The sequence below is a fragment of the Typopeltis vanoorti genome, chromosome 4, assembly GCF_054136105.1.
Source record: "Typopeltis vanoorti isolate ZY-2024b chromosome 4, IOZ_Tvanoo_1.0, whole genome shotgun sequence".
NCBI classification, from domain to species: Eukaryota; Metazoa; Arthropoda; class Arachnida; order Uropygi; family Thelyphonidae; genus Typopeltis; species Typopeltis vanoorti.
In genome coordinates this window covers 24,418,417-24,440,021 of record NC_143552.1, presented here as the reverse complement: position 1 = coordinate 24,440,021, position 21,605 = coordinate 24,418,417, and the positions used below count along the sequence as shown (strand labels likewise).

The following is a 21,605-nucleotide window of genomic DNA, read 5'->3' as shown; positions in this document are numbered from 1 at the left end:
CTGACCAGTCATGCAGTCAGGAATACTTATCCATACTTGAGGTAGAAAAAGCCATCAAAGGCTTGAAATGTGGAAAGGTAGCATTAGTAGATGATATTTGGCCAGAAATGCTGAAGTATGGTGGTATAAAAGTCTTACAGTGGCTGCACTGCATAGTTCAGAATACCTGGACAGAGGGACGAAATTCCCGATGATTGAAGTAGAGCTCTCATAGTGCCCATATATAAAAAAGGAAATAAAACTGAATGAGAATTTCAGAGGTGTATCCCTACTGAGTGTTCCTGGTAAGATATATGCAAGTATACTTGAGAAATGGTTGAGAAGAATTGTGGAAGAAAAGCTTGGTGAAGAACAAGCTGGATTCAGGTCAAATAGAGGCTGTCAGGATCAGATTTTCACTTTACGACAAATAGTGGAGAAATCATGGGAATATAACAAAGATCTGTATTTAAGTTTTGTCGATTTGGAAAAGGCATATAACAAGATGCCAAGAGAACAGCTATTCAATACGCCACAGTTATATGGTGTCAATGGGGCATTATATCAAGCAATACGTAGTCTTTATTTGAGTAAGTCAGCAGTTAGAATTAAAGGACGTGCAGGAAGATGGTTTAATGCTAAATCTGGTGTGAGACAAGGACGTACATTATCCACTCTGTTATTCATTATCTATATGAATCACATTATGAACAAAAGTGGTATTAAACATGATATAAAGTTTGGAGATGTTAATGTCAGCTCTTTGCTTTATTCGTACGATGTTATACTTCTAAATAAATCTGCTACAAGTCTGCAAGATTCTCTGACTAAATTGAATAACTGTTGTAATAGATATGGTATGAAGGTCAGCAATAAAATGACAAAGTCAATGAAAATAGGCAGAATCATTGAAAATGTCAACTGTGTTGTGAATGGAGAACCTGTGGAACAAGTAAAACATTTCAGCTACCTAGGCACGATTTTTAGTGAAGATGGTAAATTAAATATAGAAATAGACAACAGAATCAGCAAAGCTGGTATGGTAGGAAGTCAATTGAATAAATTCATATGGAATAAGAGAGAAATTAGTTGGAACATTAAATTAGCTGTATACAAGACAGTGTTGAAACTGGTTTCAACTTATGGATCTGAGAGCTGGGTCAGAAGTAAAACACTTGACCAAAGACTAGAGACCGCAGATATGAGAGTCCTGAGAAAGATTATAGGTGTGAACAGATGGCATCAATGTCAATATCATATTAAAAACGAGGATATTAGGAAAGAACTTAACATTGTCAGCATCCAGGAATGTGTTAGCAGAGCTAATCTCAGGTGGTATGGTCACTTAAACAGAATGGGTGAGGAAAGATTAGCAAAACAAGTGTTCTCTGCCAGGTTGCCAGGAAAACAACCCAGAGGAAGACCAAGATATAGGTGGATTGATATGGTACAAAGTGCCTTAGACGATAGAAATATAAGATCTGATAATGTTGGAGTCTTGACAAGTGACAGACTGATTTGGAGGAAAATTGTAGATAGGAAGTTAGTAATGATGTAAATTTTTTCATGTTGTACTATCATATCCTGTACATCCCTTTTTGATGATGATGATGAAGTCCCTCATTATGATTATTCTTTTTGCACCCAATTCTTTATTAAGGATGCATTTCTTCATCACTAACAGTCACTTCACGATGTATTTGATCTTGTTTACTTCATCTCGATTTATTGTAATCAATAAATTTTTCCTTTTTATGTATTAACCCTAGTGGCCTGTTACGGAGTTGTCCTTAGACCTTCCAAACCGTACCTGTCCCAAGGATTAGGTGGTTACCGACTGAGCTGTGGAGGCTCTATCAATAAATCATAATTTATTGAATATACAAGGATTATTAGTAGAGGTTGGTATGCACTATTGTATTTAAAGCGTTAGGCACCCACTCAGTTCAGTTATATATCTCTATCCCATGGGTAATAAAATAATAGATGACTTATGCAAGTGCTTATTGAGAGAATTTTTCATCCTATTTATATATTGTAGAATTTAAGGAATTTCTGCATCATAGATTATTATCTTGAGCAGGTTTATGAGATAAACTAACCTTTTCCTATTACAATGCTAATAGTTTTAAAATATATTAACATTTTCAAATTTATATTCTTTGGCTTTTTTTTGTATTATTATTATTATTATTTTTATATCAATTGATTTTTTGTTATGTTTAATTAGGAAGAAAATTCTTTGTAAATGATTATTAAATTCTTAATTCTGATATACAGGGTGTTCGGGATAAATTTGACAGTTTCGTAAGGAAAAAGAAAATCTTCTTTGTATCTATTAAATTTAATGAATTGACAAAAAAACATTACAGGCAGAGTTAACTACAATACTATCAACAAGATTTACTCAAAATAACCACCATTAGCATCGATCACAGCTTCAATTCTGCTTCGGAACCTCGAACAAGCTGATGCTACAGTCTCCCTGGGAAGGGCCGCAAAAACTGTTTTAATTTTATCCATTAACTGGGCTTTTGTATTACTGGAAGTGCGATTGGTGTCTTTTTCAACTGCGCCCCATACAAAATAATCCATGGGGTTAAGGTCTGGGGAGTTTGGAGGCCAAACATTTGGACTGGTGAAGTCGTAGAAATTTTCAGACAACCATTTTTGACTTTTCCCAGAGGTGTGGCAAGGGGCCGAATCCTGCTGCCATACATACGGCCTACCATTGGCTACCCTTGTTATCCAGGGCTTGACTACAGTTAGCAACTCCACGAACAAAGCCCGAATTCCAATGCCAGGGTTCTTCAACACCTGTTCCTGCAGATTTGCGAGGAATTCTGCTGTACGAACGCAATCAGATCGTCTGCTAGGGATCTTTCTTCTTGCTACATCCTCGTAGTCACCATTGCAAGTCTCTAGTTCATGCCTGATTGTTTTTACTGTATTCAGGGAGCATTGGGCAGCAGTCGTAATATCCTTATTTTGATGGCGGGCACGAATCATCATGATACAAGTTATTCTCTTCCATGATTCAGGTGGGTTCCAGCTATCCATCCTTTCTGACATCTTGTATATGAATGAAGAAGGGTCCAAACTTTTAAATGAAGAGAAGTGTGTGTTAATACATGTAACTTACGGAAAAATATAATTAATTATAAATATGTCAAATTTATCCCGAACACCCTGTACACATGTACATACAGCCACAACTTAAAATTTATGCTATCTGAGAAATGCATTTTTATTAATTAGGTGTGCAACAGATAGGGATAAAGCACTGCAGACTCTACATGGATTTCTATGGAAGGGAAGAGAACTTCGTGCTAAGGTGAGTTCCTCAGGCTAACATATAATACACATTGATGAATAGATAATATAACAGTGTTTAGGTAATATTAGATATTGTAATATGTGTGAGGCAATCATTAAAATAATTGTTCATTATCTTGTTTCGTTTGTAATTTAATAATATTTCATATTGATTTCATCGAACTATGTTTTGTTTGTATTTATTCTCTATTGTCACATTGATTCTTTCTCATTATGTATTTTGGTGTTTATGTGTGTGCGTGCATATTTGAAGATGTGTGCATACAATCGACTCTCACTATAGCAAAGACCACTGTAACAAAATCATTCACTATAATAAACTGTCAAAATGTCCCAACCAAAGTCCCATGATGCTGTGTTAAAAGAAATTCACTATAGCCAACTCCACTACAACAAACTATTCTCATAGTACCAACAAGTTTGTTATAGTGAGAGATGACTGTGCATTGTTGTTTGCCAGTAGAATGTATATCCCGATTAGTAGTAGGACAGAATCATAATATTGATTCTTTCTCATTATGTGTTGTATGTGTGGTGCATGCATAATATATCATCATTACATGTAGTGTGCATATCCTGATTGGTAGTAGGGGACTGTACACTGGATGATGTATTCAATGTTGTAGATATTAGAATGAATCTCTTAGTTACGTTGCATTAGCTGTAATCATTGTTCCTCTCTCCTCTACACACATTCTGATAATGTCATGAGTATTTAGGCACCCAAGAAGGAAACAATAACCATTTCAGATTGTACTTATTAGAAATTATACCTCTTGCATATTTCATCTTCCTATGCATAAGAATATTTTTCCACTTTAAACAACGAATTACATGATAACCACAGTAATTAACTTTAAAGAAATGAAAGTACAGATATTTCGTACTGAAAATAACAGTACATCATCATAAGTGCATAGAAACAAGCAAATCAAAGAAGTGGGAATATAAGGTACATACAACAATCAGTTTACCAATTAAAAATGGTTGCCGCCTGCTTGAAATTAATACATTAATAAATAATATTAAAACTGTTTTTGATGTTCGCATAAAATGAGAATTTCCCAAACTTTTTTTTTTGGGGGGGGGGGAGTCATTCTCATTGTCTTCACAGTAATTTGTTGTTTATAGTTATGCCACAGATACCTTTAAAGATTTTTTCAGTTTTCTTTCTATACACTATTGATTTTTGCTCACAAACCTGAATTTAATTTAAATTATTTGCATACTGATGTTTCTCCACTTCTTCAATCTAGTATTAACAAAGGTACTTTAAAGATACACACTCATTGAAGACTGACACTGAAATGACCTAAAGAAGGAGATAATCATGTGCATGTAGGGCAACAATAGTATTCTTCTTAGTGATCTTCTGTGATTTAATGCTGACTGGAGGATAGGACAGTATGCTAAAATTGGTATAAAGTAACATCATCACTGTTGCAGTTAACCAGATTAATGTAAAACTTGAGCCACTTCCAGGAACAATCTTTGGGATTTGTGTAGTATCCCGGCTTTCTTCTATATGATCTAAATTTATCCAAGGCGTGTTATGTTAGTCCTTCTAGGTTTTCCATACTTAATGTACATGTTACCTTCTTTTATTCTGACCAAGATGGATCCCACATTGACATATGACACTGCAAACACTTGGGCAGGAGTGAGGATCATGGTGGTCCGTGATTTGTCTCGGTAACATGGAAACATCGTTCAGGTGTTTCTAGAGTGCAGTTGGGGGAAGAGAGGGGGGGGGTTATTGGTGTTTCTTTTAAGGAATTTGACACAGATTGTTTTGTTGTATCCATTTTGTTTGAATGGTGTTCTATATCTAGTCTGGTCCTGTAGACAAAATTCTCTCTGCCCTGGAGGCTAAAATTTAGAAAATTCCAAGTTTCTGTGCAGGATGATGAAGCAGTGTGAAGTGGCTTGTATGTATCTTCATGTGTGTTGGCTTACAATAGACAAATACAAGAAGGACCCATCCAGTTACCTTGTGATGAAAGTATCCAAGAAGGCCAGAGCCTGTTCAGTGGTAAAACGGATTTTGGATTCGATACTGTTATGGAACTGCAAAAAGTTAGAAAGAGCCTGTGGATGCAGTCATTTTGCATAGACAATTATATACCTCAGCCATATTTTGTACTTGGAAGGGCTGAATTTAGTGCCCAAGTTTGAGAAGATTCCATTTTTCAAAGTTAGCCATGATGGTGAATGTGGGGAGTCCGTTGCTAAACTTTCAGTTTGTTTAAAGAGGTGGTTGTACCAGCTAAAATAAATCAGATTTAAGCCAGTACTTAGCATTCACAAATAGGACAGAAATTTTAGAACTTTAGTGTATTTGTCTTTTGGAACATCTCTGTTCACTGAATGATCATTCTGTGTATGATGTACTTGTGGAGTTCAGATGCCAAATGTTTATGAAGTTTATAGGTTGGACAATTTATAGCATCCATGATTGGACACAACATGCTCCAGGTTAGTGCACCTTGGTTAGCCATTAAAGTCTTGGTGTGTGTGTGGATGAAAAAAACTTTACTTTGAACAGTTTTAATTTGGCAGACTTGTAATATTCTTAACAGATTTAAGGTTTTATTTTTTATTGAGTTCTTTATTATTCATAAATAATGAACTCTAATATAGATTGAAGAAATAATGAAGAACAAACATGTGAACAGAATACGTGTGAAGAGGCTTAAGTGCTGTGAGGACATCATGTTGGAGGCTTAATGGATTTTTTTAACAACACTCAAAAAGAATTAAAATAGACTTTAATACTTCCTATATTTCGTCCTAGTCACTAGGACATCTACGGGGATTACAAAAAAATTAATGTAACATATGCACAAATAACAAACAATACTAAGCCCAACCACGTGGGTGACACTAAAGTCCTATCTAGGTAGAGCGCCCTCTAAGGGCAGTCGTAGGTGGCCTGGAATGTAAGGTGGGAACTCTGGTGATGAGTGTTTCCCAAATCTTCGGAAGCTTAATGCACCCATATTTATTGAGATTTGGTTGGTTTTTGAGAGCTGCTGCTGCTTCTAAGAAAAGTCTCTCTTTCTTGAATTTGCTGTGGGGGAGCATGGTGGTTTTCTTCCATGATACTCTGTGGGTGGTGTCCAAAACATGGTCAGCCAAGCCTGAATGGCCATAGTTGTGTTTGAAGATGTAAGACTTGTGTTCCTCTAGACGGATGGATGCTGATCTGCCTGTCTGTCCAAAGTACGCCAGCTTACAGGAACAGGGTACTTTGTAAACTCCAGGCAGAGAGAGAGGAGGGGAGCTGATCTTTCGTAGAACGGATAAGGGTAGCCAGTTTGCGGTGGGGCTTATATGCTGTGTGTAGATTGTATTGTTTTAGTATCTTGGCTATTTTTTCAGATGTGCCACGGATGTAGGGTATGGTGATGCCATTTTTAAAATCTTGTTGACGAGAAGGAAGGGGAATGGGGGAGGAGTTGATTATTTTTTTGATACTGTGATCGCTGTAGCCATTGGAAAGGAAAGTGCTGTGTATGTGGTTAAGCTCATTAGTGAGGGCGGTTCCACTGGAACAAAGATTGTGGGCTCTCTTGGTAAGAGTTTTAATAATGCCATATTGTTGAGAGGGGTGGTGGTGGGAGAGTTTGTGAATGTATCTGCCTGTGTGTGTGGGTTTTCTGTATACGGTGAAGGTAAGTGTATCATTAGGCAGGCGTGTGACTAAGGTGTCTAGGAAGGGCAAACAATTGTTCTTTTCCTTTTCCATAGTGAACTGGATTCTTGGATGTAGACTATTGAGATAACTGAGGAAGGAGTCTAACGTGTCTGGGCCATGAGGCCAAATAGAGAACACATCATCTACATATCTTAGCCAGATAGAAGGTTTGAGTGGGGCTGAGTCTATGGCTCGTTTTTCGAAATCTTCCATATAGAAGTTGGCAAGGGGGGGGTGAGAGGGGGGAACCCATGGCAGTTCCCTCTATCTGCTTGTAGATTTTGTTATTCCAAGAGAAATATCCAGAGTTAATGGCAAAGGAAAAGAGATCTAAGATGTCAGAGGGAAAAACCTTTTCTAAGAGAGATAAGGTGTCAATTAAGGGAATATTGGTAAACAAAGATGAGATATCAAAGCTTACCAATATGGAGGTATAAATGTATTGCAGCGGCTGCACTGCATAGTTCAGTAGGCCTGGACAGAGGGAGAAATTCCAGGTGATTGGAGTAGAGCTATCATAGTACCCATATATAAAAAGGGAAATAAAACTGAATGTGAGAATTACAGAGGTATTTCTCTACTGAGTGTTCCTGGTAAGATATATGCAAGTATATTTGAGAAACGGTTGAGGATTGTGGAAGAGAAGCTTAGTGAAGAACAAGCTGGATTCAGGCCAAATAGAGGCTGTCAGGATCAGATTTTCACTTTACGATAAATAGTTGAGAAATCGTGGAATTATAACAAATATCTGAATTCAAGTTATGTACACCTGCAAAAGGGATGTGACAAAGTGCCAAGAGAAAAGTTATTCAAAGTGCTACAGTTATGTGGTGTTAAATTGTGAATGAAGATATTTATAATTAATAATACTTCATTCGTAATTAACATGATCTACCATATTATAAGCAGAACTTATTTAAATTTATTTTGTTATGTCTCTTGCTTGTAAAATGTTATTCATGTAATTCCTTTTGAGTTTTGTTAGTTAATTTTATTTATGTAATTTTAGGGTATATCATAGACATGAAAAAGCTCTATATTAAAGTTTGATTTATTTTATTTGCTTTATTCCTTTAATAATAATATAAGAAACTGTGATGTATGTAATTTTAATATATCCAGAAGATTCCTTATGATATCATTTGATTGGTTGTGAGAAATCATGCAAATTTCTCTTAACGCGTGTTGGAGCGTGAACTACTATATACCAAGGGAAAAGCAAGTTCGATGTGAGCTAAACCGGTGAGAATCAGTTACTGGCAGGAAAAAGGAATGAGTGGACATGAAAACGAAAGTAAATAGGAGAAACGAGTAGGGGGAGTATAGAGAATGGTAGCTAGAGATTGAAGGGGGATTTTGACGTGCCGAAAAACGGAATAGAAAGGACCGGGAATCGCTTGGCATTTTAACTTACCTTTTTCGGAGTTGGATTTCTACCAAAACTTCCTAACGCCTAGCAGTGGAGTAGTGCAGGACATATAATAATACGTATAAGAAAAGGAAAAAATGGGTAGATAATTTAAACCAAGTGCATAAAGGTTATATTCTCCCTCGATAAATGAATCGTGGAAATAGAAGATTCTTTTAAGTTTGTATTACTACAAAGTAAAAGTCAGCAAGGACTTTAAAGATGTTGTTTGAATTCCTTATGATGTGATGAAGCTATATCCTGGTAAGATTACCTTTACTATACTTAGTGAGAAGTAACGAAAATTAATTCCGCCGAAAGTAATTTATTCCTAGTTGCTGTATTCAGCGAATTCAAGTGACAAATGCTATATTATTGAATTAGGTGTTCATTGACTGAACGAGAATATTGAGAAGCCTATTTGTTGTAATTTAGGAATCTCGAACTTACAAGAACTAATTTTGATTGACTGAGCTTAGAGAATTACAAATGAAAGTCTAATGGTTCATGAGTTGCATTCTTTCTGAATATCTTGAACTGATTTGATATTTAAAATGTTTTGAGATGTAACCTTGGTCAGAGTAAAGTTGTGATAGAAGTTCTTTATAAACAAGAAGAATAAGATCTGTTAATATAGTTTTTAATTATAAATTTTAAGCTCAGCTGAGTAGTATACTAGTATCTTAATGAGAGCTTTATATTCGTTTAATTATAATGTCCCTGTTGGAATACTATGTTATGATGTAATTTATGTGACACTGCATTAAATAATTTTAATTGAATTGAATCTTGTATTTGCCTGATTTTTTTCATTGCACCACTCATTAAAATAATTCGAATCTTAGCGGGAACCCTATATAATAAAGTGAACCTCGGCCTAAAATCTGATTTATAATAACCTAGTACAGTAGATGGTTGATTTATCAAAGTTGCTCATGCAATTCAGAACATGGAGTGGCGCAGTATAATATAAATTTTATTCATGTTCGGATAATATATCAGCCTACAACTAGTTAAATACTAACATAGTTCTCTCTAGTTAGTTTTAACATCTAAGATGTTAAAACTTGATTGAGCAGAAGCTACGATCCAACAGTGGTATCAATGGGGCATTATATCAAGCAATACTTAGTCTTTATTTGAGTTGTAAGTCAGCAGTTATAACTTAAGCAAGTACAGGAAGATGGTTTGACATGAAATATGGTGTTAGACAAGGATGCACCCTCTTTTATTCATTATCTGTATGGATCACATTATGAAGGAAAGTGGCATGAAACGTGATAATAAAATTGAAAACATTAATCTCAGCTCTTTTCTTTATGCAGATGATGTTATACTTCTAAATAAATCCAGTGCAAGTCTGCAAGATTCCCTGACTCAGTTGAATAACTGTTGTAATAGATATGGTATGAAGGTCAGCATTAAAAAGACAAAGGACAATGAAAATAGGCAGAAACATTGAAAATATCAACTGCATTGTGAATGGAGAACCTATAGAACAAGTAAAACATTTCAGCTACTTAGGCACGATTTTTGTGAAGATAGTAAATTAAATATGGAAATAAACAACAGAATCAACAAAGCTAGTATGGTAGGAAGTCAAGTGAATAAATTTACATGGAATAAGAGAGAAATTAGTCAAAACACTAAATTAGCTGTATACAAGACAGTGTTCAAACCAATTTTAACTTATGGATCTGAGACCTGGGTTAGAAATAAAACATTTGACCAAAGACTAGAGACCACTGATATGAGAGTCCTGAGAAAGATTAGGGCGATTAACAGATGGCATCAATGGCAATATCATGTTAAAAACAAGGATATTAGGAAAGAACTTGACATTATTAGCATCCAGGAACGTGTTAGAAGAAGTAATCTCAGATAGTATGGTCACTTCAACAGAATGGAAAAGGAAAGATTAGCAAAACAAGTGTTCTCTGCCAGGTTGGCAGGAAAACGAGTCTATATCTTGGTCTCCCAGAGGAAGACCAAGATATAGGTAGATTGATACAGTAAAAAGTGCCTTAGAGGACAGAAATATAAGATCTGATGATTGGAGTCTTGACAGGTAACAGATTGATTTGGAGTAAAATTGTAGATAGGAAGTTAGAAATGAATTTTCATGTAATAAATTAAAGACTTAATTCGGTATGGTCAAGTAAATAATTGTTTAATATCCGACTAGTTTCACTGACTAATATCTGTCAGCATTTTCAGGGATACACTGGTAAGCGATGGAAAGTAACAAAAACTAGGAAACTAACCGACAATTCTAAAAATTATATAAATGCTGACAGATATTAGTCAGTGAAACTAGTCGGATATTAAACAATTATTTACTTGACTAACATACCGAATTAAGTCTTTAATTTATTAATACTAGTGGTCAAGAAAAAAGGTCATAATATGATTTTTCATGTAGTTTCAAAAAGTTTTTCATGTAGTACTATCATATCGTGTACACCTCTTTAGGGTACATGTCAGGAATTTGATGATGATGATGAATATTTCATTCTATCCAGAATAGGACAATTTGTTAAATAGATGACTCCCTTCTATCACAGACTCCCTCTTTACTTTCTTTTAGACAGTTCCTACATTTTGTCTTTTCTTTCAGTATTTTCATGAACATGGTATTTAATGGTATTACATTACATGGGTATTATTTTAATGATATTATAACACCAAACAAAATTAATTATAAAATGATGTTTATTTGCTGGATTTAAAACCAGCATCCTCAGATCAGAACCTGTTACAGTTTACACAGACTCTTGCATGCAGATCTGGTCTTCTGATTTCCGAGGTGATCCTGATACAGTGGAGAGAGCACAGAGGAGAGTGTTAAAAATTATATCAGGATTGTGGGATACTGATTATGAAGACAGATTGAGAATTTGCTGACTGAAGACACTTGTAAACAGGAGAAAGAGGAATGATATGATCGAGACTTACAAACATCTGAAAGGGTCACATAGCATACCAGTAGATGGAATTTTCACCTTCTGAGGATGAGAGCTCATCCTTGGAAGTTGAGGATGAATGCCATCAAGAAAGGGGGGGGGTGATCAAGATTTTTCTCTCATAGTGGTGCATGATGATTGGAATAGGTTGTCTTTGGATGCTGTTGTATGCAAGTAAGGTGAATGACTTCAAGAACAGGTATGACAGCTGGCAGGTAGTATGTTTATTTACTGACTCCCTGAAGGTCTGTTGTAATAATAAGCTCTTGTAATAATAATTACTCCACCAAAACTAGTCACTACCATTACTTCACTTTCCTTTTAACATGTAAAAACATAAACAGCCACTGAACAAAATCTGTACTCAGTCAACATTATAGGATCACAGTGTGCTCATGTTGAGAACACAGTGGATTTTAAAAACAAGATCAGGAGATATTGCTATGACCTGTTTCACATAATGATCAGCTTAGGTATATTTTCCCTGCTGATAGTTGGAGGGGAGAATGAAAAAGGCCAGTGATGGTACTGGCCTTTTTTATTCTTATTCATTTTCTATGCTTTTCTTATATTCTTCGCTCTACAAGCAAAGCTTGTATGGTGCACTATCACTGAGATCTAATGCCTTGCTGCCATGTTTGCCACGTGGGGCAACCCATGGACATCCAGAACGGGGATTCTGGTAATCTTGCACTACTTTGACCTTAAAGACAGGTAGTCCTGGATGGCCCAGCCAGGATCATTTGACTAGTAGGCTTGCTTGCTTGCAGGAATCACTGGTGTTGCAGTAAGTCTCCTTTCTCATAGCCCAGGGACAGGGCTGAGGCTAGATGTGGTACTCATATAGCATACAGGGTATCCTCTGTGTTCCACTCCTGAGCACAGTCATTGCTTGCCAGTGAGTAGGCACCCATTTATGGCTCCATAGTAGGTAAGGAAGTCGGACACTGAATCCAGCTCCTTATGAGAATGAATGCTTCATCCTCTTGCCTATCAGAAGTCCTCAACAAGCCCACCAGGTACAGAAACTAGAATCATCAACAGAAAAGTAAAGTAAGAAGCAAAAAACATTACAGGCTGTAATAAATATGGCACTGTTTCTAATCCTACACTCAACAGGTGAACATCCTATTGGAAAAATGTTGTAAAATTTATTTACAATTGTTTTATTTGTTCAAACTTATTCTCAATATTTTACTTGTCTTAACTTTATCTTAAACAGTCATATTCCAAGCTCTTAATATGTTGCTTGATCTAGTTACTTAGTTTTAATCCTTATTCATAACCTTTTGACCCTCCCCCTTTCTCAGAGTTGTATCTATGCTAGTCACGTGCTCGTAATTTTTATAACTTGGGAACTTGCCTCGGGTTAGAGCCAAATTCCATTGTTATAACAGCAAGCGTATTTCTTCAATATTGACTTTTGAAAATTTATATTATTATCTCGACTGCACCATCAGGAGTCTCAGCTAAGATTTTAATATCCTTCCTAAAGAAAAAATAGTTTGCTTAACACGGAAATACTTCTAGCTTTCAACACTCTATCAAGCAATGTACGACTATTCTATAGTCGTGGCAAACTATCCCCTTAGATAATATAGGTTCAATTTTTATGAGCAGTGCATTGGTATGCCGGAATCAGGCAAATTATTTGGCAAGCAAAACAATTTATTCATTCTAGTTGAAAGAAAGTACAAAAGGTTCAATACTAAAAACAAATATCTCTCAGGCTCTATACTTTTCACGAATATTAGCTTGGATTCAAATTAATCAACCTAGCCTCGCAATTCTTCTTTAAACAAATTGACTAATGCACTAATTATTCCAATAAATTGTTCATACACTAAAACAGATTTGTGCATACTACATCATATTTTTAACTCAGACATTAAATTATGTTATGCACTCTAACCCTTCACATATGCTAACTCTATCTTAACTCACATAACTCAGCAGGTTATTTCACAAAATTAAACTCACGACCTAGAGTCCTTATTAAAGATCTTACTCTAACAAAATTTTCAATACAATAGCAATCTCTTCCACACGTTTCACTTCTAGAAATTTCTAATACTAGGCTTTACTTGGTCGTATAGTCCGCAATTGTAGATCCTTCTTTTACCTTCTGTTATAGCTCACTACCAGGCGCTTATTACAATATCGAAGATATTTCATCAACGGAAACCTTTAGAAAACTTGCCGGCTGGAATTTCAGAACTGACCGTCGTTACTGCATAATTGAGCCTTCTATTACTTCCAGACATCTGTTGGCAGGACGTGGATCTGCGACCTTGAGACTGCAAGACACTGAATTCCCTGCATCTAGGGCTGGAATCGAGAGCTGGAACAACGTGTGGGTAAAGGCAATGACAAAACCAAAAAGTGCACGCCTAAGCGCCACACGCCACCAACGAGAAAGAGCCTTCTTACTACCTGCGGGAAAAGGAGCGCAGAACTCTCGATCCATTCCCTTTTTATTCTCTTCCTTCGACCTTGGAACTGCTACTGATTTTAATCCCTTGGGTATTTTCTGGGTCTTCATCTGCCACCTTTTTTGTCATTGCGTTAAGGCGGGAAACCCGTACATACTTGACCTTTGCCATAGTAATTGCTTAAGGTCATAAGTTAACCCATCTGGAATATTTCTTTTTCTGGAACTTTCTTTTGTCACAATTTAATTCATGCTTAACTTTCTTTGTTCTTTACAGAATTTTGGTGGTTACATTATTTAACATTTCACTAAAAATTATTTCCATATTACTAACATTAAAAAATCTGCTAATTAACCACAGGTATTTAGTATGGTTTTCGTTTTCCAGTAAAATCGGTATATAAGGTATTTTTGTCTAAAAATCCTTCTATATATGATTTTACATAGGTTTTCCCCCCCAAATTTTTTTTCAAGAAAAATTTTTTTTTTAAACTATTCCTGCAAATTTTTCTGGAGGAGAATTGACTACAACCTTGTTTGTTTCTTTCCTTGTTTCTCTCTCTTGGCCTTAAACTGTACTTAGTTTCACTCTGTGATCCACTCATATGATTACACTTATTTTCCTTGCTATCTTTTAAAGTTTTGGACTCAATTAATACTCCACTAGACTTATTCATAAAGCTTTCACAATCTGTTAGTAAGTGTGCAGCTTTTATAGCAACAGCTAAGTTCCAACACAACAAACCACTTATAGCTTTTCTAAGCATGAAAAGAAAATAGAGGAAGTTGACATAATTAAACTGCTGCTGAGTTGTACATTAACTTCATGTTTTCTGTGCCTGTTCCACCTTGGTCTGTTATATGAACTTCTAGATCTATTAATTCTCTCAATTAAGTTTACTCCGATTGTTCTCTGACTATCCTCCTTATATCCTCTTCCGCTTTGTCTTGATTATCTACTATTTTAATGCTAGATATATGATAAGTCTCATGGTTATTTCTAGAAACTTCATTACCTCCGTCAGTCTGCCCAACAGTACTTTTACTCTGCATTCTTTCTTCATGTGATTTCTCATTTCTATCCCTAATTTTAAATTTATGGTTCCCTTTACCAGACCATTTATATCCCATTAGGAATCATTTCTAGAGAAATCGCAAGAGAACGTAGTTCTCTTGCAACTTCTAATAATCTTCTAATCTTGCGATTTCTAACAGAAAGTTAGTTCCTAAAATAATTTGTGCGCTCCTGCGAGGTGTTCTGGGAAGGACCAACAACTCTTGCCAAACACACAAATGAAATTCTGGCAAGTATATTTTTACGTTAACCTTCTTGGTTGCATAAAACACAGAAGTTGAAAGTCCCAATAATCCAATCAGTCTCTTCAGCTTAGCAATGCCTCTCCATATCCTGGATTTTATTCCTTGAAAATAATCTCCAGGTTATGATAGAGACGTGGGAACCAGTATCTAATAATACGTCACAATACGATCCTTGTACCTTTCCCTCAATGATCATTTTAGACTTCCAGGTGTTCTTGATTCCTGTTCTCTCCTCTGCATGGTTTGTTTGCATAATTATGAGGAGGGTGCCCAAAATTTGACTCATATCTCATGTTTCTGTTAGAGGATCTTTTGTTTCGTGAGCTATGTGCCCATTCTTATTGCAACTAAAACATCTGGGAGGCTCCCTCCTGTCTTTTATCTCATTAGTCCTCTCTGTTTGAGGTATAGTCGATTCAGAGGTCTTTACTGTTACTGCTGCCAGCTGCTTCAGTACAGCATCAAGACGGTCCATGAAAGGCTGATGTAGCCGTTTGACCTCCTGTCTAATTAAAGTCATACTTCCTCCATATTTGTTAACCCTGCTTGTTTCGAGATGTTCGTTTTATTGTCAGTGACTTGATTAGTGTTGACTGATCTTTCTCTTTCTCCCTCACTATCTTTTCGATCCTTAGTAGTCTTGCCCTTACACGGGCTTGATTCCCTTTCAGTCTTAATTTTGCAAGCAGAATTATTTGCCTCTTTTATCACATTAATATTGTTGTTAGTGGATGCAGGACGAATGTCTCCAAGGATCTCTTCCTTCTCTTTCATGGCGAGGAAACATTCCTCAAGATTCGTGATTTTCTTCTTATAGGTAGTCTCCTTTAATTCTTGTTTTACCCCCAACCTAAACTGGTGAAATTATTGTAAAATATTCGTTGGTTATTCTTTTTTCTTTAGCTATCTATCTATCTATCTATTTACGTCTACTTAAATTTATATTTTGCCTCCCCCCCCCTTTTCTGTGGTTAGTTAGACCTCGTGTAGCAAGCCTATCTAACATAGCAGTTCCTAAGCAATTGCGCAATATCAATTAAGAAATATATTTTTTTTGTAACAACTGCGCCACTTAATTGACCTTCTATTGCTTGAAAGTTAGGGCGAGAGGATAACAAAATTAAATTAATACGTTTGCACAATTTCTTTGCATGCAAGTCGTGGCTAGTTATTTTCTACTATTCCTGCAGGTTCGCTAAATTGTTCGGGATAGTGCATTGGCTAAGGAATAAGAACCAGGTAATTACTAAACAAAAACATATTTATTGTACAGAATATAAAAGTTGCTAAAAGGTTAATTTGTTAGATCTGAAATAGGCGACTTCAGAATTTACCTGACGTCACCATTCCAGAATCTAACAATTTACATAAAATCACACTTGCATGCTTATCTTTTAGCAGTAAAAGTGTGTTTTTTGTTTATAATAACTTCCTATATGATAATTTGTGAATTTTGTGAATTTTTAAAACTTTATATTTAAGTGTCTAGCATAAATGTAAGTCAGAAAAAAGGGCAAAATAAGAGAGGAATTGTTAATAAAATAATGTAAGTGAAAGAATGCGAACTATTCAACGACATAGGGCAAAGATCACCCTAAATACTGTAAGACCAGAGAAATACCTGCGGTCATTACATCTTAGAAAGCACAATGATGCATACGTTCCCCGAACCAATGAGTCCCGTATGTTAATTGGTGAAGTCACCCGAATGGAGACCAATGGGTTAATCGATGAGAAATTTCAAACTCAGAAAGGTGGCGCTCCAGGAGAAGGTATAAAACCCGCGACACGGAAGTAAATGACCCCCGTTTTTTCTTGTTCCTGAATTTTCTCTCTGAGTGCTCCGAGAGTTCTTCGTGGTTCAGCTCTCATATTTGAGGGCTGACTTACGACAGAGTTCAGTATGACACCGTAGTAGAGTTTCGGCAAGATTAAACTGCAGGCCGTAGTGAGAAGTTCATCTACGTAAAAACCTAGGCAGAAGTATAGCGTCCAGCCCAAGCGAGCGCATGCAACCCACGTGGCGTTAAAAATCGAGACAACCAGATTCGAGACAAAGGACAAAGGATGGCAGGAAACTGAAGAAAAAGAATAGATAAGTACCCTCACTTATTCTAGCCCTTTTGAGATTGACTAACATTTGAGAGAGCAAAATTTGAAATTTGTATTATAAAAAAGAATGAAAAGTTTAGATCTGAAAAAAATGACTATGTTTTCTTGAAATGAACTCTAGGAACTTTTAACCAGATAGAGATTCTGTTAAGTTTGTTCTGAGAGAATTTGAAGAATGTGTTAAAGTGCCTTAATGTAAAAAATGAATTGTAATCTTAAATGTAATGTGTATTGAGTTATTGAAATATTGAATTTTGCTAATACTTTGAACTTAGTGTTAAAAATGAATTGTTATCATAAATATAATATGTATTGAGTTATTGAGACATTGAATTTGCTGATACTTTAAAGTAGAATACCAAAATTTATTTAAGACTGAGAGAGTGAATGAAAGGTAGTGATTTAACTTTAGAATTTGATGATCAATTTAACTTGTGTAGCATCACTAATTGAATTTAATAAATGTTTGATTCTTTAATTATATGTGTTCCTGATCATGTAGACTGACTCTGACCCTTCATAAAAATCGAACCTGAGTATGTGTGAGTGTGCAGGAATACCCCAATTGAAAGTAAGGGCACGACTGCAAATAAGAGTAAAATTATGCCAAAGAGCCCAAGTTTCTAGGAATTTAATTGTATTGTTAGTAGCACCTGAAATTCTATAATTAACATAAAGGCAGTGTCTATCTCTAACTTTAAGGCTCAGGCTGGCGCAGGAAAGAAATAAATTTGCTTGAGTAATCAGGATAATATATAGAATTCAGGGAACAGGTAATCTTCTGGTGGCCCTTAAAGGGTAAGCTACGTAAGGAGCATAAAAGAAATGAGACGTAAGGCTAAGCTTATTACCAATGTGGATCGCATAACAATGACGCAATCTATTTAACATAGAGACATACGCAATAGAACTTGATACTGTGACTGTAATAAGAAAGGCTAAACTTGAATAAGTTGTCCCGAGATATCAATGAGAAAGATATTAGATACACGTAATAAAGAAAGAAGGGACGACACGACAATGGCGCAGCCAGTAAGAATCTGATTACATACGGTTTTAAGTAAGCAAAAGGATAGAATCAAGAAACAATAAATTATTGTATGATAAGATTAAACAAACAAAAATAACTAATAACAAGAGAGAAAGCAAAGAGTTTAACAAATTCAATCAAAAGCTCTTTAACTCACAAAACAAATTTCTATCTAAGCAACAGAACTTACAGTGCATTCACTATCAGAAACCTTATTGTACTCTGACATAAAAGTGTCTCCTGTGACACAACTTAGCTTACAAGCATGCATATGTATTCCAAGAGGGAATTATAACAACTTTCTTCCGACACATGCAATACTTAATCAGCACTAATTCTGACGCTATCACAAGCAACCTGTGAATTAAACACACTTAACAATACATAATCTTCCCTTAATTCAAATTCAGTTTTAACTTCCAGTTAACAAATAACCTCTTGCAATCACTTACGATTTCGAGTTTCATTCTCATAACATATTACAATGAAATAATGGCTTACTTGCTAACAATCACGAGTGGAAAGTCCGATTTACAATATGCAACATACATCGAGACTGGAGCATCTTCCGTCTGGTCACTCCTCGAGAGTTTTCCTTCGTCAGACTCGCTGGGGTTCTGCCGTAGCTACCTGTGGCCTGGAGAGAGAGCTGGCGGCAGAGAAACATCTAGCGTTGGCGGCGGGAAGAACAATCCTCCTGGAACAAGGGAAGGAGACCCCGTAGAAGTCGAAGGTGAAGAACCAAGAAAAAAGACCTTGAACCAAGCACTGCATCGCCTTTTATTCCATTTTCAGTCCTTTGTTCTTAATGAAGAGTATCCCAGGATTGGCCAGAAGTAAGGACAAAATTGACATCATCGCTGGCTGCTTGACCTTACGATTTGGATGGAATTCAGCGCTAATCTGGCTTAACTCTTACTAAGCTTTTACCAATAAGTCTAAAATGCAGGTGCATACTGACAGCAAATTTTTCTTTAGCATTTTATTAAGCACATTATTTCTTTATAAATTCAACAAAAAAAACTGGAAAATCTTTAGTGAAAATTCTCTTGAAAAATTAATTTCTCCCGAGATTTTGCAATGTCACTCTTCTTCATCCAGAAGGGTTTGGCAGGAACTCCAAAAAATGAAAGAAACTGAGTTCAGAAGATATGTTTATTGAAGCAGCTACAGTAGGACAATAAAAAAATAATTACTCCATGCAACATCTATCAGGGGGAATAGTGATTAAAATCACTCCCCCCCCCCCCAAAAAAAAAAACGATGAAACAATGTCACTCCTGATGAAGAGATATTCTCTGGACCTGAGGACCAAGGAATGATAGTTATAAGAAGAATAGTGATACATTGGGATGGGTATCTCCTTCCCACCAGAAATATCATCCTTACCTTTAACAAACCAAAACCATCGACATATGTCAAAGCAGGATGTCTCAACTGTCTGGTATGGCTCTATATTCCAAACCCCCTTATGGTGCTTTAAATGTCAGAAATATGGTCATTCTTAATCTGCCTGTCATGGTTTTGCTGTGAGTGTCCAATGTGACAGTAAAGAACATGAAGATAAAGACTGTAAGAGTAAAGGAAGACCGTCTAGCATACTCCCAAGCATGCCAAAGGTGGAGGGATAAAAAGGAGATCTAAAAGTTAAAAAACTCTCGAGCAATGCATCACATATCAGAAAACAAAACACGCAGTATACCACAACAATAGCAACATCTGCTAAATCCTCTCATGCCGAGAAGGCAACTCTAAAGAAAGTTTCAGTCGAGACATTGACAAGGATGCTAATCCCACCTTCTCACAACTACAACATCCCTGAAAGAGAGACATCATATGGACACATTCCTGCAGATATGTCAGAAAGGATCCCACCGTATGAAAATCCTCTTATTAAAAAAAAAAAATTGGAATGTTCACCACAGAGGACCTCCCTTGAGGGAGTGAATTTGACGAACTCTTGGATATTTTTCCAGAAGAAATGATGGATACTGGCCATCCACAATTCATAAAAAATCCAAGACTAATGAAAACAAAACCACTCATTGTAGTAAGTCAAATAATACCACTAAATAGAAATCATGGAAACAATTCCTACAGTGGAATTGTCATGGATTCCAACAAAACAGACGACATGAAAACTCTCTTGCAGAACTTTAAACCAATCTGCATCTGCTTGCAAGAAGCATACCTGAAACTGAGTGATGATCTGACTTTCTGTAATGTTGCTATTACTCATAAGGATGGGATGGACCTGCCCATGGAGGAGTTGCCATCCTTGTGGATAACCATATACTCCCTTCCACCAAATCCAAATTAACACTAGCACAGATGTGAATTAGAGATATTCTCTGTTGGAAATATAATATTATTATGCTGCATCTACCTACCTCCTGCCACAGATTTTTCTCAAGATGACCTTGATGATGTCATATTGCAGTTACCATCCCCCCCCTTACTTTTAATGGGGATCTTAAATGGACATAACACTGTGAAGTAGTGCCTGAACAGACATCAAAGGAAGAGTTGTTGAGCAGCCAGTTCCCATGTTTTCCTAAACCATGGTGGAATGCTGATTTCGTATCATTCAAAGAAGTACAGAAGAAAGCTTGGAGTATTTTCCATAGATATCCCACAGCAACAAACTTAATTTTTTTTCAAATGAGCTCAAGCCCAAGCAAGACACATCAAGTGTCAGAGCCAAAAGGAATCCTGGATCCAATTTACTTCTTTTACATCAAGATTCACCAACAGCAAAGAAGTATGCAAAAAAATCTGGAAAATGAACGACAGATATACCCTTCACCAGCTCTATCCTTGAGCACAGTTGCTAACACACTCGGGGAGATTTTTGCAAAAATATCGGCAACATATTCTTATCCCTTCGATTTCCTTGCCCAAAAAAGTAAAGCAGAGAAGCAACAAATCCATTTTTCTTTGAATGGCACAAAAGAATACAGCAGATCATTTACCAAAGAAGAAATTAAAACTACATTTCTTAATTGTCATGTACCTGCTGTTAGGTCAGATAATATCCATTATGAGATGATAAAACATCTGTCAACATCAGCCATGGGTCATCTGTTGCACCTTTACAACAGAATTTTCTTGACAGCATATTTCCAGATATCTTGCAAAAGGTGACTATAATTGCCTTTCCTAAACCAGGAAATGATCCAGAATTCCCAAACAACTACAGTCCAATTGCTCTGACTAGCTGCTTATACAAGATTCTAGAAAAAATGGTTAACCCTCGTCTTTTGTGGTTTCTGGAGAAAAATAGTCTCTTTTCCAGAATACAGTTTGGCTTTCCAAAATATTCTACCACT

The 21,605-nt window shown here is 36.1% G+C and overlaps 1 protein-coding gene across 3 annotated transcripts in view; it reads left to right on the top strand.

Annotated features, from left to right (window-relative positions):
• Nucleotides 1-21,605, top strand: part of LOC150107165 (tRNA (uracil-5-)-methyltransferase homolog A-like) — a 424,227-nt gene that overhangs the window by 78,355 nt on the left and 324,267 nt on the right. For all 3 annotated transcript variants that reach the window (XM_090391689.1, XM_090391688.1, XM_090391687.1), the window contains exon 4: nt 3,238-3,313. In XM_090391689.1, coding sequence (XP_090247815.1) covers nt 3,238-3,313 — 76 coding nt within the window. The remainder of the gene's footprint in view (nt 1-3,237; nt 3,314-21,605) is intronic.